This window comes from Drosophila novamexicana, unplaced genomic scaffold, assembly GCF_003285875.2.
Source record: "Drosophila novamexicana strain 15010-1031.04,08,12 unplaced genomic scaffold, DnovRS2.1 tig00000024-arrow-pilon, whole genome shotgun sequence".
In the NCBI taxonomy this organism is placed as follows: Eukaryota; Metazoa; Arthropoda; class Insecta; order Diptera; family Drosophilidae; genus Drosophila; species Drosophila novamexicana.
The window spans coordinates 2,940,537-2,958,854 of record NW_020824768.1 but is presented as its reverse complement, the minus strand read 5'-3'; the positions used below and the strand labels follow the sequence as shown (position 1 = coordinate 2,958,854).

The 18,318-nt window shown below is 39.9% G+C and overlaps 1 protein-coding gene across 1 annotated transcript in view; it reads left to right on the top strand.

Moving 5' to 3' along the window:
• The first annotated feature begins 1,182 nt into the window (after positions 1–1,182).
• The window catches only part of LOC115771246, a 30,083-nt gene continuing 12,947 nt past the window's right edge, over positions 1,183–18,318 (top strand). Inside the window, exons 1-4 of the mRNA XM_030716847.1 lie at positions 1,183–1,248; positions 17,243–17,319; positions 17,775–17,860; positions 18,034–18,118. Coding sequence (XP_030572707.1) covers positions 1,183–1,248; positions 17,243–17,319; positions 17,775–17,860; positions 18,034–18,118 — 314 coding nt within the window. The remainder of the gene's footprint in view (positions 1,249–17,242; positions 17,320–17,774; positions 17,861–18,033; positions 18,119–18,318) is intronic.

Sequence of the window (18,318 nt, the reverse complement as noted above, 5' to 3'; positions counted from 1 at the left end):
ATTGCACATTTTGCGTTGAATAAACTTTGCCATTTACTGCAGCAAACTACAATAAAGTGGGCGTGGCTGTGGGTGGCTGCGAGCTAGTGGGGCGCACTTGAAGACTGACTCTGGCTGTGCCTCTGACTCTGACTCTGGCTAAAGGGGAAACATACAAAGTCAAAATAAGTCAAGCTGGAAATATGTTACATGCGCACACTTCCCACCTCCCAGCACCCAGCCCTATCTCAGCCAGTGTGTGTGTGCGGTGCGGTGTGTTTATGTGCGAGTGTTCGTGTGTGTGTGTGGGTGTGTGTGTGTGTGTGTGGCAACGGCAACAACTCCGGGGGCCATTTTGTTATTACAGTTGCTGCAATTTCTGTTGCCTGGCGCTGCTTTAGCAACAATTACAACAGACGGCAATGTAACAGAACAAAAAAAAAACGAGCACGAAATAAAAATACAAACTGTTCGCAACAGTTGAGAAAAAAGTGGCGCAAGAAAAATAGAAGCACCCTGTGCCGGATTCTATGCTAGTTCGTGTCCGTGTCCGTGTCCGCGTCCGGCTCCGTTTGCATTCGGCAGCGGGTCAGCGACTTGGCGCTACTCAAGTGAAGCAACAGTCCGCAATCACAACACGCCAGCAGACGCACACACACATGCACACACACACGGACGCACACACTCATGCATTTGTCTTCCGGCCATGACAGCGTCAGTAAATTGAAAATGGCGCGCAGCGAGGCAACCAAAATGTGCACCCGCCCGCACCGAGTTGCCCGTATAAGGGCGCAAGGTCCGGACGTAGTCGCAACCATTTGCAATTCCCGTTACACGCTGCACGCTTGCAGTTGACATTGTCACTGTTCCGACTTGTACGTAGGCCCTGCTTGACTGTGCCTCACATGGGCTGCTTCTTGCCATTGGAAGATGAACAGAACTATGGACTGATCCCTGGTGGACATGCCTATATAATGCCTGTTTATGATTAGAATAGGCTTCATTAATGCACATACTCTCCATCCATCTGTGATCATTATTTATCAAGATAAGAATTGGTTTCGTAAAGATTCTTAGTTAAGCTGTAACTGCATGGAATCATCTTTAAAGACATTGCTCCTTGGCTGGCCATCTCCCAGCCATGAGTATATTGCTGCTGTAGCCTGTCTGTTTACTTTGGCTCGTTAATTGTATGCGACTGTGATGGTCAGTGGGAGCTTGGAGCTAGGTGCTGCACTGGACGAGGAACTCGACTGCATCGGTGCTCACGTAGCACGCCGATTGACATTGATCAGCGTTGACCTTAACAGGCAGCACTCGAACCCGGCCCTAAGTGAGCTGCACAACTGTGGGCCACTTAATGCGCTTAAAACGATGGACACTGGGCCAAGCAAGTGGGAGAGAGCAGGTCTCATTTATATGGAGATGTGAATTGAACTCAAACTGGCCCTCAAGGCATGCAAATGGAATGCGCATCACATGTGGAAAAATGCAGACAGTATAAGGAGAAAATGGGGTGGGACGTTGGCTGTTCTAGTTGACATGCATGATAATGAGTGTGCCACGCCCATTGCTCAATGTTGCCCAATGGCCACAGTTGCGCCTACGGTAATTGCGGAAAATGAATTAAAGGCAATTTGCGGTGCAAAAGGCAGCAACAACACAATGCAAAACGAAAGCAAACAACATAAGCGGCTCTATATGAGTGTGTATAGTTGTGCATGTGTGTGCGCGTGTGTGTGGTGGTGTGTGTTGCAGGAAACAGTCATTGCAGGAACTGCTCGAGGAGCAACAGCAGCAACAGCAGGAGAATGGGAGCGGGAGAACCACCGCACATGCAAATGTGAATGCATGGTGCGGCAGCCCTTCTGTGTGAGTGTGTGTGTGCGTGCTTTTAAAAAGCTAAAAGAAAACGGATGCAACAATTTGCCATTGTGCATCAGATGCAGGCCAGGAAGACAGTGGGTTGCACCACGACATCTTGACATTGCCGCTGGGCGCAGCAGCAGCAGCTGCGGAAGCGTCAGGTGCAACTGGGAGACAGCTTATGCCAATGCGAATGACTCTTCGCTTGACTTTCTACAGGCAATTTAAGCGATTTGAAAGTCACACGACGAGGAAGGCCCAACCAAAGGAGGAAGGGTGAAAAAGCTAATGGAAAAGAGAAAACAGGATGTGAACGGAAAGTGGCAGTTAGAGCAGCGGCAAATCAGTTTAAAGGTAAGTAAATGTCCCTACTATTTAACAGTTGATAAAAGCAGGCCTTCAACGTAGCAGTCACTGTTAATCAACAGTAAAAATAATTCTGTAAACTTAACATAACCCATAATGGTCGTTTTACAGCTGCTTTTTAAATGTTAATGTTGCTATTAGTATGATTAGCTATTCCAGCTGTTAGTTATCCCTTCTCTCTTCAAAAATAGACATCCAATTTAGCTTTTCACTCTATTTATCAATCTGCAACTTAGTGAGTTGAGTGGAACACGTATTCAGCTTTGACAGCTTAAAGCGGGTTAGATTTGAATGCTGGCTTAATCAGATGCCATGTTGCAATTTGTTCGAGTACGAAATTAAATTTGGGCCGTTGATAAATGAACTGTTGCTGTGTAAAGGCTTTCAAATCTTCAATCAATACATGCTGCAATTTATCTTTATCAATCTGCAACATCAACTGTAGAGTTTGCCTGCAAAATGGGCATTCAATTTGGTTATTTTTACGCTAATTTGATTTTCATTTGTTTATGTTGTTTCGAATTGTTATTTTGCATTTTGTTGCTTATGTTTAATTAAAAACACATTTAATGGCAGCACCCAAACACACACCCACACACACATCACTTCATTATTGCAATCATGCGGCGCTTTATAAATTACAAAAATAACTCAATTACAAAAACAGTCAGGACTTTGCGCCCATTCCGCGCACTGGAAAACAGTTGCTTTCCGTTTCCGGTTTTTACAGTTGATTTTTCAGTCTGCCAAAATATATAAAAACAGCCGAGTTTTTATTTCCGCTCCGATTGAGCATTAAATGCATATAAATTTAACTAAAAATAATGTTAGCAAACAATTTGGCATCTGCAACAAAAGCGATTAATGCCTAACAAACAACAATATATAGATAAATTGCACACACTCGCACTCACACTCGCACTCACACGAACAATGGCAACTGGCATGCAAATAAACAGTAAATTTGCATAATCAATTTGTTTATTGATTCGTATATTCAGCTATTTTAATTACGTTTACGCTTGAACCTCATCTTCACACACCCGCACACAGAGTCAGTCATTTACACGCGCCGTTAAAGGCAAGAAGAGTTGTACAGCTGCAAAACGGTTTTTTAGGCTTTTGCATTTTGGCTTTTGTAATTTGCATTGACAAAATTTTTGCATATTTTTTGATTTTAAATTAATCAAAATACCACGAGAGCAACAACAATTAGCACAGCAACAGGCGGCAATCGCGTTTACACAAAAAGCGTTGCATACTCTTAGGCTCAATCATAAATCCCACTTTAATGGCGCGACATGCTCTGGGCTTTTGGGTTTTTTATGCCTGCATATCGAATGGGCACAAAAAACTGCGGTCACAATTATGGAAAGTTTTCATTTCGAGCGTTATGCGGGCTCGCTATTTGTGCAGGGCTGGAAATAGTTACGATTTCGTATCAAATGCGCTGCTTAAAATATGCGGTATTCAAAATTAATTATGCGAGTTCATAACAAATGTTTTATTACTTGCTGAATTTGAATAAGTTGACAGCGCAGTGAGCTGTAATATGGTGGTAAATGGACTAGATCTTTGATATAAATATTTATCGCACTTTTAGCATGTAGTCAAAGAGCATTTCAGATTTTAGATAAACTCACAATTCTTACAATACTCTGCTAAAGGTCTTAGCTTTAAGCTATTAATTGCCTCAATTTTGTCTCCACTGCGATTGTGCGTTTTTTTAGTCGCTTCAGTTTGAAAAACATTTTCATTTCCAATAAACTAGTCTGCAGCCCTGTTGAAAGCCATAACCATAGCAGCCAATAGGTTTTTGCTGCTGTTGTTGCCCATCAACGTTAAAAGCCACCTTCGGCGTATCTCAGTGACAAGCACTTGTGGTGCTAGTGCCAAGTTACGAAGAGATGACGAGTGGGCTAAGTACTCATATCCATTCCGATGGCGCTTTGACAACAGCCTAAGCACTTGGCTTGCGTCAAAAACACGCAGCCAGTCAATCAAAAGCAAAGGGCTAGGGCAGGGATTGAGCGAGGGGATGATTCGTCAAAAAAAAAGCGTCAGCGACGAGACAACTTGAAAACGTCGCGCTGCCAAAATTGTTAAGTGCCACAAGTGGCCACAGGACACAAACGCCTCTGACCAGCAGCAGGAAAAGCAACGGGCACAGCAGGAGCACGAGCTGCAGCTAAAGCAGCAGCTGCCGCAACAGGAGGAGGAGCAGCGGGAGCAACAGGGGCAGTTGCTGTGCAGTGGTATATGGTGTCAACCGCAGCAAAAGTGGAAAGTTGAAAATGTGCGCAAAATGAATATTTCGAGTTCGAGAGTAGTTTTTATAGCTTTGTTGTTGTTACATTTAATTAAATCAATTGAAAGTTTCGAACGTTCATCCCACGCCTCCCCCCCTTCCAGCCAAGAAAATGCAATCGTAACATAAGCCCGGATAATGGACATCAACGCACTTAAGAACAAATCTATCCACGAATCTATTTCAACTCGTCGCATAAATTTTGTGCGTGGTAAACGAAAAGAAAAACAAAAAAAGTATAAAGAGAAAACACAAAAGATAATTAAATCACAGTGAGTGATGGCATATAAATCTGCAAGTAAGGAACCGGGCAATGAGTGCACTCAGATAAACCAAAAAACTTGGATGGGAGAGAGAGAGAGAGAAATAGAGATAGATAAAGATAGAGAGAGCGAGAGAGGGAGAGAGAGAGATGGAAAGACATTGTGCCACTTGAAAACTTTGATTAAAATCCTTTTGAAGTGCTAACAAATAACGCGAGACAAAGACTTGCACTGGGCGGTGTTTCTATTGGGTTTCAGGAGCCGGCACGGGGCGTCAATGTGTGTCCACACTTTTTGAAGGCTAAGCTGAAGTAGTTGAGGGCGGGAGGGGGGTGGGCAAGGGGACAAGGGGACAGTGGTAAGGGGGTCAGTTGGCGTTTGCATTTCTTGTGCTGCGTTTGCTCTTCTTGTACTTTTTCTGTGTGCTAAGCGCCACTAAATCCGTCTGTCCCGACAACAACAGCCAGGATCAGGCAGCAGGCAGCAGCAGGATCTGAATAAGGCCGCCAGCCACAACAGCAACAGCAACAACAAGGACAACGACGCCGGCGACAATGCAATAACTCATGTGTGTGACTTGTTGTTGTTGCTGCTGTTACTTGTGTTGGCCATGATGACACTTTTGGTTCTTGCTGCTGTTGCTTTGACAGAAAGTTTTGTTTGATAGTCGCAGAATTGTGCAACTTTGGGCGCTTAAATGCATTTTAAGTTGCACATAGGTCTTGCAACTGCTTCGACTTTAATAAAATGCCGCACACGTTAGTTGCTTCTTCTGCTGCTGCTGCTGCTGTTGTTGTTTTAAGCAACGCTCAGTTTTAGTTAAGTGCACTTGAGAGCGCTTCAAACTTGGCCAGATAAGCGTTAGCTGAATCGCATAGCGTGGCGCCGTACACCGTGACGTATGCGCAACGAGCCAACGAATTTTGCTCGCGTTTATCATACGCACTGTATGCCGGGTGTGTATGTGTGTATGTGTGTGTGTGCGCGCCTTATGATAGCAGTCATGGCAGCAAAGAGCTTGCTATTCATAAGGGAAATATATGCAAGAGTTTCAAGAGTTTTCAAGTGAAGGTCGCTTAAGTAAGTTTGAACAAAAAGCCAAAGTCGAGATATAACACACGCTGCTCAAAGAACACAATGCAAATTTTTAAGCTTAAAGCCAAATGGCGCAGATCATGTGCACGTGTAAATGAAGTTTATGATGAAAATTTGTTGCAGAAATTTCCGAAAAAAACGTTAGCTTAGTACCGAGAAAGCGTTCGAAAGTTTGCTAAAGAAGTTCTCCCTTTTGGGTTTAAAACAGGTGGAATTGGTTGTCAGATTGGACAGGTATTGTAAAAGTAGCTAGGAAATGCACAAAGGCATTTACGACTGGTAATAAATGTCATATTGAGAAATTTATTAGGCGAAGCTGGCGCTCAAACTGTTTGGGAATTATAAGCATTCGTTCTCTTTGTGATTTTTTCCCATATGCGTCTCGTTCTCTGCCCATTCAAAAGCTAAGGTCCAAGTTTTTGCCCTTTGACTGATTGTCATAGATCATTTGACAAAGTGACAATGAGTTTCGGGAGTTTGAAGAGGAGTCAAGAATGCGGCGAGTCGCAAATCTCTGTACAATTCTCACACCCGCGTCATGATGTTGCAGGCACTTGAACGGGGACCGCCGTCTAGTGTCTAAATGTCACGTTGAAATTTATGTAGCAACAACAATAACAATAACAAAGCTCGCAGTACACATATGAGTGGATTCTACCCACACGCTGGAAAAACAAAAAAAAAAAAACGAACAAAATTACAAAAAAGCTAGAAAAAATGCAGAATAAACAAAAAACAGTTATGACAACAATGAAAAACAAACAGCAGAGAGTTGCGAATACAACAACAACACCAACAAAGACAACAACAATTCTGACACTGCACAGAAGGCAACTTGTCGCCATGTGTGCATCGTGTTGGAGTGAAGAGGAAATGAGGAGGGGGGGAGGGGGAGGGTCGCATCGCAACTGTCAACAAAACATTTTTAACAAAATGGGGCGAAAATAAAGAAACCGAAAACCAAAATTGTGATTGGAATACATTAGAAATTGTCTACGGCTGAATGATGGAATGGAAATCAACGATGCAACGAACGGCAGATTAAATGGATAGTGTGAAAAAAAAGTGAGTAAAGAAATGAAATTGCGAGGTGCTTTAGCTATTGAAGGTTGCACATGTCAGGATTGTAGTTAGTAGAACAAACAGAATTGACAACTGAAGCATGAAAGTGCTTCAGATAACTACAACAAATATTTTACTGGCTATTTTTGTTAGCCCTTCATTTCTAGTTACCTTGGCTAATAAACAATGAATAAAGTTAAGCCAAATATAGGTGTTTCATTATTAATTTGCAGCACGCTGTTGGCTACGGCTAAAGCAAATCAGCTATGTGCAGGACAGCCAAATGAAAGGACAGCTGGACAGACAGTTGGACAGACAGACAGACAGACGGACAGGCAGAAAGCAGAGCGGCAACAAAATGAAAATAGCTGCAACTGCGAGTATCTTTTAGTGCGGTGTCTGCTGGCATCAAATTGTTGTTGTTGTTGTTGTTGCTGCTGCTATTGTTGTTGTCATTGCGTTTTACATGTGGCATGCAACAATGTTGTTGTTAGCGTTGTAGATGCTACACAACAATACAACGGGGTCTAGCCATTATTATTTTTGCTTTCAACTTTGCTGCTGCTGTTGCTGCTGCTGCTGCGTTGTTTGTGTTTCAACTGCCATTGTTGTTGGCATATTATTTTGCACGCTCGTTGAGGCACGCTGCAACAACGAGCAACAGCAGCAACAACAGCAACTCGCAGGCTAACCGCAACGAGAAAAAATGTTTTCATATTTATTTGCCGCGCTCTGTGCGCCTCAGCCTCTGCCCCAACCCCAACCCCAGGCACAGCACAAGCTCGCAGCATCTCATCCTTGACACGCCCCCGCCCACGCCCTCGCATAACTCTACTCAAGTATGCAACTTTATCATTTTGATTTAAATGTTTTGTTCTTGTTGTTGTTGTAGTTGTTGTTGCTGCCCCTGTTTGCCGCATTGTGACATGCATGCCACAGCCTCTGAGTGTGTGTGTGTGTGTGTGTGCGGGTGTGGTTCAAGAGGCTGCAACAAACAGCGCAACGCATTGTTGTTTAGGCAACAACATTGCAGTCAACGCGGCGTATGCGTGTTGTGTTTTAAAGCCTTTTGTTTTTTCCCAAAGAACTGTGCAAATTGCTAACAAAAACTTTCTGTGAAAAGTGAAGCCCAAAAAAGTATGCAAGACAATTAATGCGCAATAATAACGAAAAACACAGCTTGAAATAAAGTAGTTTTAGGATTGAATGAATAAAGCGAATATAATGGAGGGATTACATTCGACTTGAAGTAGCTTTAAGATCTTAGTCAAGCTCTCATTAGCAGTCCTGTTTGGTTTAGTTCTCTTTTAAGCCTTAGCCTTTATTTTCTTCTTGTCAGCTAGCTCTTATTTGGGTAATTATCAATTTGCAGCAATTTCTAGACCAGCTTTGATTTAAATCTTTATATTTTATTTATTACCCAGCATCCGCTAATTGGCTGCTGTTTAATTAGCTAACGAAATTGCTCAGGCATTGACATGCCATAAATTATGCGCATTTGTCATCATTTTTTTATGTCACATCATTTGTCTCTTATTCTGTCTCTCCCACACACACTCTCACGCACACACACACAGACACACACACACTCGCCACACACTTTTCATGCTGTGCGCAGTCCAAAAATTAATTTAATTAAGTAATTTCACACATGTCATGCCACATATGATTTATGCGCTGCTTCTATTTGAGTTAATTTCACAATTTTTTTTTCTTTATTATTTAATTCTTGATTTTTTTGTCTGGTTTAGCTTCATTATATTATTTGTTTCATTTCTTGCTGTCACGCGTTTGTTTGTGCGTGTTTTTGAAATTGTTTTGACGCTTCGCTGATTGCCAGGGAAATGATCGGTTTTCCTTTATATTTTGCAATGCAATTTTTTGTAATTTGTATTCTGCTGATTATTTTGTTGCAAATATTTACAAAATTAATTTGCAAAAAATATTCGTAAAAATTGGTTGGGAAAATAACTGAATGCACAAAATAATTTAATAATATTTTCGTTAGCAATTATACGGCGAGATTCGACTGATTGAGTAATCCAATCAAACAAATATACAAAAACCTTATAAATATTTTGATTATTTAACCACAACTGCATTTAGTTTTTCTTTGAAATTGCAAAATTCGATTATAATTCGGGTTACAATTGAGGTTTTTATATAATTGTTTGGACGCGAAATATGCCCAACACATTGCAATGATGCTGATATGTCGGTGGCATCTGGCATTCCCTTCTGCACTCACCCAGCCCATCTTAAGCACGAACAGCTAACAATTAGATGCTTCGACCAATTAGTGTATTGATCCCCACTTCGTGTTCCATTCTTCAACAGAGTTTAGTGCAGTATTTGCAGCAAGAGATTGGCACACCCGCCCCCTCAGCCGCCCGCGCATTGCGTCCGTCTGGCGCCATTGCGAGGCAATGTCCTTGCCAGGCAATCGCCAGGACATTTCCGGTGAGCAACGACAATAATGACATACGAACAATGCGCACATTCAAGTGATTCGACTGACAATAACAAGTTAGTTGTTAGCTGTTGGTTGTTAGCTCTTGGCCCTTGGCTGTTGGCTGTTGGCAGTTGCCTCTCGGTTGTTTGTTGTTGGTCGGGTTGTTAGTTACATAGGTGCAACATGTTTGTCCGTGGCGTAGCTCGTCCCAAGTACATAAATTTCAACTCATTTACCCTGCAATGGGGCTCTTTGCCAAAGTGTGCAAAACCAACAACACACAAATAAAACAAGTTAAATAAGAGAAAACAATTAACTTCAAGTTGCCGAAGATTAAATACTCTTTCCGACATAGAGCAGCTTTGCACTAGACTTTAATACTTTACATAAGTCTCAAATAAGATAAAATATAATATCTACATTATTTTACATTACATTATTTTACTATTCATTTATGTACGTGTTTTTATACCTCTGCTTACTTCCAACTGCACTACACACTGCCTTACTATGCGATTCTCATGAACTCAAGTAGGCATTGCAGATAATTCTGTTTAAATAATAGACACATTTTTCGTTTAAGGGATATATTGCCATTTTGACTCTGCTCGTCAAAGCTATTTAGAATCTGTATGAATGCCTCCTGCTCGACAAAGTGATAATACCCTGTACAAGTGGCTAATGACTAGTCATTTACTTTAGCTTGAACAACAGCAAAGTTAGTAACTGCATGTAACTCCTCTTAACTGTCCCTCTTTACCATCCGCCCTGGCGTCACGCCTGCAGCTTGTTGGCATTGTTTATGGCCAGACTTTTTAGTAGACGCATTCGCGCTACTTTGTCAGCCAAACTGTCCGCTCTATCGGCCTGCGCTGCTTTTATGCAATTAACTAATTCGATGTGGACGCTTCTTGTTGCTCTCCTGCAGCACTTGCGCCAGTACGAAGTGCAAAAAGTTCAGGCAACACGAATTTATGTTGCCCAGGGTCAGGGTTCGGCTACGGCAGCTGCAAGTTGAAGCAAAGAGTGCGATTGACTGCAGATTGAATCAAAGAGCGCAACAGTTGAAAGCGGCAGCAGCGCAGCTCTCTCTCTCTTAGTCACTCTTTAGCTGAGAGGAATGCAATGGAATGGAACGGCAGAGCAAAGTGCAGCGTTCGCTCTTACTGGAAGTGTGTGGCGCAGAGTAATTGCAATTGTTGTCGTTGTTGTTACAGTTGTGTCAATCAGCACAGCTTGGCGAAAGTGAGCAACAAATGGGAAATGGCGCATAAAAAGCCGTTGCCTACTTTACGGCATTTGTCGAAATTCGTGTATGTTGCCTACTTGCAGGCGGCGCCATTGAAGTCAAACAGCAACAAGTACAACAGAACAGCAACAGAAGCAGCAAAATGGTTGTTTGACTGTGTGTGTGTGTGCTTGTGTGTGAATGTGTGAGTGTTTTGAGTGCTTGAATAACTGTCTGCTTGCTAACAGCAAAGACAGCCTGACAAAACACATGCAAACTCATTAAATTCCATTTTAAATGGGCCCTCAATTCGTTCGCCAACTCGGCAGCTTGCGCTACTTTCAGATAGAATTTCACTTTCGCCTCGCACACCCTCTCTCCCCCTTGCCAACGCCAGAAAGAATGCAGATAATTGCATTTGCTTGGCAGCAACAGGAACAGCAGCACTTTTCTGCCTCATTGTAATTCCCAACACGTTAACGCACACAGACAATTGAGAGTTGGCTCTCGGCTAGCTTGACAAACTTGTCCACAGCTGAGCCTCTGCAGCTGCTGTCAATTGTTAGTATTGATGATGACAGTTTATAATTATTAAAGCAAACCCAAATTATGTGGCCTGGCACTGACTGGATCAGTACTATCGACTGGCATCAAAAAATAGAAAATCTAAATTTTGACCCAAATCGACCAAAATGGCAAGGGGTTACATCACGATTTTTATCAAAATCGTGTTCGGTTCGAAAATCAAGCCTTTTTTGATGATTTTTTTGAATATCTCGGCCAAATAGTGTTAGATTTTCAAATTTTATACCATTTTGGACTCGTAAGGATCAGTACTATCGACTGGCATCAAAAAATAGAAAATCTAAATTTTGACCCAAATCGACCAAAATGGCAAGGGGTTACATCACGATTTTTATCAAAATCGGGTTCGGTTCGAAAATCAAACCTTTTTTGATGATTTTTTTGAATATCTCGGCCAAATAGTGTTAGATTTTCAAATTTTATACCATTTTGAATTTGTATGCTTTCTGGCGAAATTATGACGTTTGAAAACGACATAACTCCAATTTTGGACTCGTAAGGATCAGTACTATCGATTTTTTTGAATATCTCGGCCAAATAGTGTTAGATTTTCAAATTTTATACCATTTTGGACTCGTAAGGATCAGTACTATCGACTGGCATCAAAAAATAGAAAATCTAAATTTTGACCCAAATCAACCAAAATGGCAAGGGGTTACATCACGATTTTTATCAAAATCGGGTTCGGTTCGAAAATCAAACCTTTTTTGATGATTTTTTTGAATATCTCGGCCAAATAGTGTTAGATTTTCAAATTTTATACCATTTTGGACTCGTAAGGATCAGTACTATCGACTGGCATCAAAAAATAGAAAATCTAAATTTTGACCCAAATCGACCAAAATGGCAAGGGGTTACAACACGATTTTTATCAAAATCGGGTTCGGTTCGAAAATCAAACCTTTTTTGATGATTTTTTTGAATATCTCGGGCAAATAAAGTCTGATTTTCAAATATTATACCTTTTTGAATTTGTATGCTTTCTGGCGAAATTATGATGTTTGAAAACGACATAACTCCGCCGCTGATCATGGCGAGATTATGTCGTTTTGAAGCGACATAACTCCGCCGCTCTAAAAACGACATATATCCGCGGAAGATATGACGTTTGAAAACGACATAACTCCAATTTTGGACTCGTAAGGATCAGTACTATCGATTTTTTTGAATATCTCGGCCAAATAGTGTTAGATTTTCAAATTTTATACCATTTTGGACTCGTAAGGATCAGTACTATCGACTGGCATCAAAAAATAGAAAATCAAAATTTTGACCCAAATCGACCAAAATGGCAAGGGGTTACAACACGATTTTTATCAAAATCGGGTTCGGTTCGAAAATCAAACCTTTTTTGATGATTTTTTTGAATATCTCGGCCAAATAGTGTTAGATTTTCAAATTTTATACCATTTTGGACTCGTAAGGATCAGTACTATCGACTGGCATCAAAAAATAGAAAATCTAAATTTTGACCCAAATCGACCAAAATGGCAAGGGGTTACTATCGACTGGCATCAAAAAATAGAAAATCTAAATTTTGACCCAAATCGACCAAAATGGCAAGGGGTTACATCACGATTTTTATCAAAATCGGGTTCGGTTCGAAAATCAAACCTTTTTTGATGATTTTTTTTGAATATCTCGGCCAAATAGTGTTAGATTTTCAAATTTTATACCATTTTGGACTCGTAAGGATCAGTACTATCGACTGGCATCAAAAAATAGAAAATCTAAATTTTGACCCAAATCGACCAAAATGGCAAGGGGTTACATCACGATTTTTATCAAAATCGGGTTCGGTTCGAAAATCAAACCTTTTTTGATGATTTTTTTGAATATCTCGGGCAAATAAAGTCTGATTTTCAAATATTATACCTTTTTGAATTTGTATGCTTTCTGGCGAAATTATGACGTTTGAAAACGACATAACTCCGCCGCTGATCATGGCGAGATTATGTCGTTTTGAAGCGACATAACTCCGCCGCTCTAAAAACGACATATATCCGCGGAAGATATGACGTTTGAAAACGACATAACTCCAATTTTGGACTCGTAAGGATCAGTACTATCGACTGGCATCAAAAAATAGAAAATCTAAATTTTGACCCAAATCGACCAAAATGGCAAGGGGTTACATCACTATTTTTATCAAAATCGGGTTCGGTTCGAAAATCAAACCTTTTTTGATGGTTTTTTTGAATATCTCGGGCAAATAAAGTCTGATTTTCAAATATTATACCTTTTTGAATTTGTATGCTTTCTGGCGAAATTATGACGTTTGAAAACGACATAACTCCGCCGCTGATCATGGCGAGATTATGTCGTTTTGAAGCGACATAACTCCGCCGCTCTAAAAACGACATATATCCGCGGAAGATATGACGTTTGAAAACGACATAACTCCAATTTTGGACTCGTAAGGATCAGTACTATCGATTTTTTTGAATATCTCGGCCAAATAGTGTTAGATTTTCAAATTTTATACCATTTTGGACTCGTAAGGATCAGTACTATCAACTAGCATCAAAAAATAGAAAAATCTAAATTTTGACCCAAATCGACCAAAATGGCAAGGGGTTACATCACGATTTTTATCAAAATCGGGTTCGGTTCAATAAATCAAACCTTTTTTGATGATTTTTTTGAATATCTCGGGCAAATAAAGTCTGATTTTCAAATATTATACCTTTTTGAATTTGTATGCTTTCTGGCGAAATTATGACGTTTGAAAACGACATAACTCCGCCGCTGATCATGGCGAGATTATGTCGTTTTGAAGCGACATAACTCCGCCGCTCTAAAAACGACATATATCCGCGGAAGATATGACGTTTGAAAACGACATAACTCCAATTTTGGACTCGTAAGGATCAGTACTATCGATTTTTTTGAATATCTCGGCCAAATAGTGTCCGATTTTTAAATTTTATACCATTTTGGACTCGTAAGGATCAGTACTATCGACTGGCATCAGAAAATAGAAAATCTAAATTTTGACCCAAATCGACCAAAATGGCAAGGGGTTACATCACGATTTTTATCAAAATCGGGTTCGGTTCGAAAATCAAACCTTTTTTGATGATTTTTTTGAATATCTCGGGCAAATAAAGTCTGATTTTCAAATATTATACCTTTTTGAATTTGTATGCTTTCTGGCGAAATTATGACGTTTGAAAACGACATAACTCCGCCGCTGATCATGGCGAGATTATGTCGTTTTGAAGCGACATAACTCCGCCGCTCTAAAAACGACATATATCCGCGGAAGATATGACGTTTGAAAACGACATAACTCCAATTTTGGACTCGTAAGGATCAGTACTATCGATTTTTTTGAATATCTCGGCCAAATAGTGTCCGATTTTCAAATTTGATACCATTTTGGACTCGTAAGGATCAGTACTATCGACTGGCATCAAAAAATAGAAAATCTAAATTTTGACCCAAATCGACCAAAATGGCAAGGGGTTACATCACGATGCTTTCTGGCGAAATTATGACGTTTGAAAATTGAGATTATGTCGTTTTGAAGCGACATAACTCCGCCGCTCTAAAAACGACATATATCCGCGGAAGATATGACGTTTGAAAACGACATAACTCCAATTTTGGACTCGTAAGGATCAGTACTATCGATTTTTTTGAATATGTCGGTCAAATAGTGTCCGATCTTCAAATTTTATACCATTTTGGACTCGTAAGGATCAGTACTATCGACTGGCATCAAAAAATAGAAAATCTAAATTTTGATCCAAATCGACCAAAATGGCAAGGGGTTACATCACGATGCTTTCTGGCGAAATTATGACGTTTGAAAATTGAGATTATGTCGTTTTGAAGCGACATAACTCCGCCGCTCTAAAAACGACATATATCCGCGGAAGATATGACGTTTGAAAACGACATAACTCCAATTTTGGACTCGTAAGGATCAGTACTATCGATTTTTTTGAATATCTCGGCCAAATAGTGTTAGATTTTCAAATTTTACACCATTTTGGACTCGTAAGGATCAGTATTATCGACTGGCATCAAAAAATAGAAAATCTAAATTTTGACCCAAATCGACCAAAATGGCAAGGGGTTACATCACGATTTTTATCAAAATCGGGTTCGGTTCGAAAATCAAACCTTTTTTGATGATTTTTTTGAATATCTCGGCCAAATAGTGTTAGATTTTCAAATTTTATACCATTTTGGACTCGTAAGGATCAGTACTATCGACTGGCATCAAAAAATAGAAAATCTAAATTTTGACCCAAATCGACCAAAATGGCAAGGGGTTACATCACGATTTTTATCAAAATCGGGTTCGGTTCGAAAATCAAACCTTTTTTGATGATTTTTTTGAATATCTCGGCCAAATAGTGTCTCGGCTAGCTTGACAAACTTGTCCACAACTGAGCCTCTGCAGCTGCTGTCAATTGTTAGTATTGATGATGACAGTTTATTATTATTAAAGCAAACCCAAATTATGTGGCCTGGCACTGACTGAGTCTGTTGCTAGCGTGTGAAATGTGCCTGCAACGGAAATGAGGTTTCAATTATGATTTATGCAGGCAACAATGCATCGAGCAAGACGACCAACCGCACAGACGTAGACATTAACATTTGCCGACTGCCAGGGCAGTTATTAGCCAGCCGCACACCCACGCACACTCACACACGCTCATATAACACGCATAGCAAGTGCATTTAGAACTTGACACGCATATTTAGTGGCAACAACAAACCTAATTACGCATGTCCGAAAGCGACCACTGCAGTCGAGTCGAGTCGAGTTGAGTTCTTGTTCTCCCCCCTTGGGCTGCATTTATGAGTTGCACTTTGCCAAGTTTGTCTCTGTGTGTGTGTGTGTGCCTGGCAGTGCATTTCAATAAGAATAAGTGACCGATGCAGTTGCAACTGCTGTTGCAACTTGAGCTGACCCACGCCTGACCAGCTGCCAACTGCCAACTGCAATTCCAAAACAGTTGCAACATTTGTCATCAGCAAAGATTTGGCTGCGCCCCAATCCTGTCTGTTCTCTGAATGTTAACTTGGTTGTGCGGCGCACAGATTTTATGATTGCGTCTCCTGTTTCGCTGCCTCTTGCCACATGCCGCAGTAACGCCCCAAATGTTTCGTGCACATATGCTATTCCCTGTATGTGTGTATGTGTGCGTGTGTGTCTATGTGTGTTAGCTGAATTAGCTCTGATTAGGCCTAATAGAGCTGCTGCTGCGGTGCATTGCATGGGGTTTTAGCTTGCACCCAAATTTTGGGACATGCGGCAGCTGAAATTGTTAAATGCCTGTTGCTGATTTACTGATGGTAACTCGTTTGCAGCTGTTTTGGAAATCTTATTTGGCAAACTGGCCTGCAAATGGAGCTCTGATGAGTGGCCAACATGCAAAACGCTTTTGGATATGGTATGTAGTTCGTCCTTTGCACTGTTCTTTACATTTCAATCATATTTTTAATATATACCATAACAACTGGATCAAGACATGGTCTGCTATATTTATAAGAAAATTTTCATGGGGAATAACTTCTATAAAAAATATTCCAAAAGCTCTTATGGTTCCAAAATCAGAGCTCTATTTTATAATGCCTGAACTTTAATACTCATATATAAATAAGCGTTGCTTAAAATAAGCTTTATTTCCGCTTGAATGCTTGCACAAATATATATTTAGATCGTTATATATATTTGAATATATATATATCTATATATATATAGATATATATGGGTGTATAGGCTGGCAGTCAGTCAGGAAAAACAGTTTTATATATAGAGATAATAAAAAAATGGTTAAAATGTGTTAAGTTGAGCAAAAGCGTAAAAAAGTTGCTTATTTTGGAGTATGTATGCATGTATGTGGGAGTGTATATGTATGTATGTGTGTGTAGAAATGTTTGTATTAATGAATGTATGTGTATGTATAGGTGTGTACGCACACACACACATGAATGTTGTGTTTAACACAGTCTAAGTCAAATTAAAACTAAAATTATTTTTAAATGCTCTCCTCCTCGATTCTCAAAAATTTAAGTAGGCTCTGCTGAAATTAAGCAAGGCAGGAAACGTTGGCTCCAACGGCTGGCGGAGGTGGAGCAGGAGGCGGTGGAGCGGGTAAGTAGAGTTGTATGTAGATGTAGATGTAGATGTATGTATGTAGATGTATGTATGTAGATGTATGTATGTAGATGTATGTATGTATGTGGATGTATGTATGTAGATGTATGTATGTAGATGTATGTATGTAGATGTATGTATGTAGATGTATGTATGTAGATGTATGTATGTAGATGTATGTATGTAGATATATGTATGTAGATGTATGTATGTAGATGTATGTATGTATGTATGTATGTATGTATGTACGTATGTATGTACGTATGTATGTATGTATGTATGTATGTATGTATGTATGTATGTATGTATGTATGTATGTATGTATGTATGTATGTATGTATGTATGTATGCATGTAAATATGTAAATACGTGGGCATGCGTAAGCGCTCCAAATTAAAAAAAACGTATTTTTATCAAATGCTCTACTACTCGATTCTCATGAATTCAAGTAGGCCCTGCAGAAATTCAACAACGCAGGAAACTCCAACGTCCGGTGGAGGAGCAACTTCTGGCGGTGGAGCAGGAGGAGGAGGAGCAGGTAAGTTAATAAGTAGATGCATGTATTTAGGTGTACGTATGTAGGTATGTATGCATTATTGATTGTATGTATGTGTCTATGTATGTTTGATTGTGCATATGTATGGAAGTATATATCTATTAGACCATTTTTAAATCAATTTTACTTATAAACTTAACTTCTTTTTTTTTCAGAGATTTATGCATACAAAGGATTTATACATACAGCATTAACACTAATGGAAGGAAATAAGCTAACCTGCATGGATGTGAATTTCAGGTAAGTACATATATATAAATTAAATATATATAAAAATAATAATAAGTGTTAAGGCAATTCAGAGCTGGCTATTGACAAATTTTGTATAAGTCATAGGTTAAAGCTGCTCCTATATTTTATTTTAAAACCATTTTAAAGTTCTTTCCATTTGTTTGCTGCTATTTTGGGTCTGTTTTTTGTTACTTAAGTTGGACTGAACA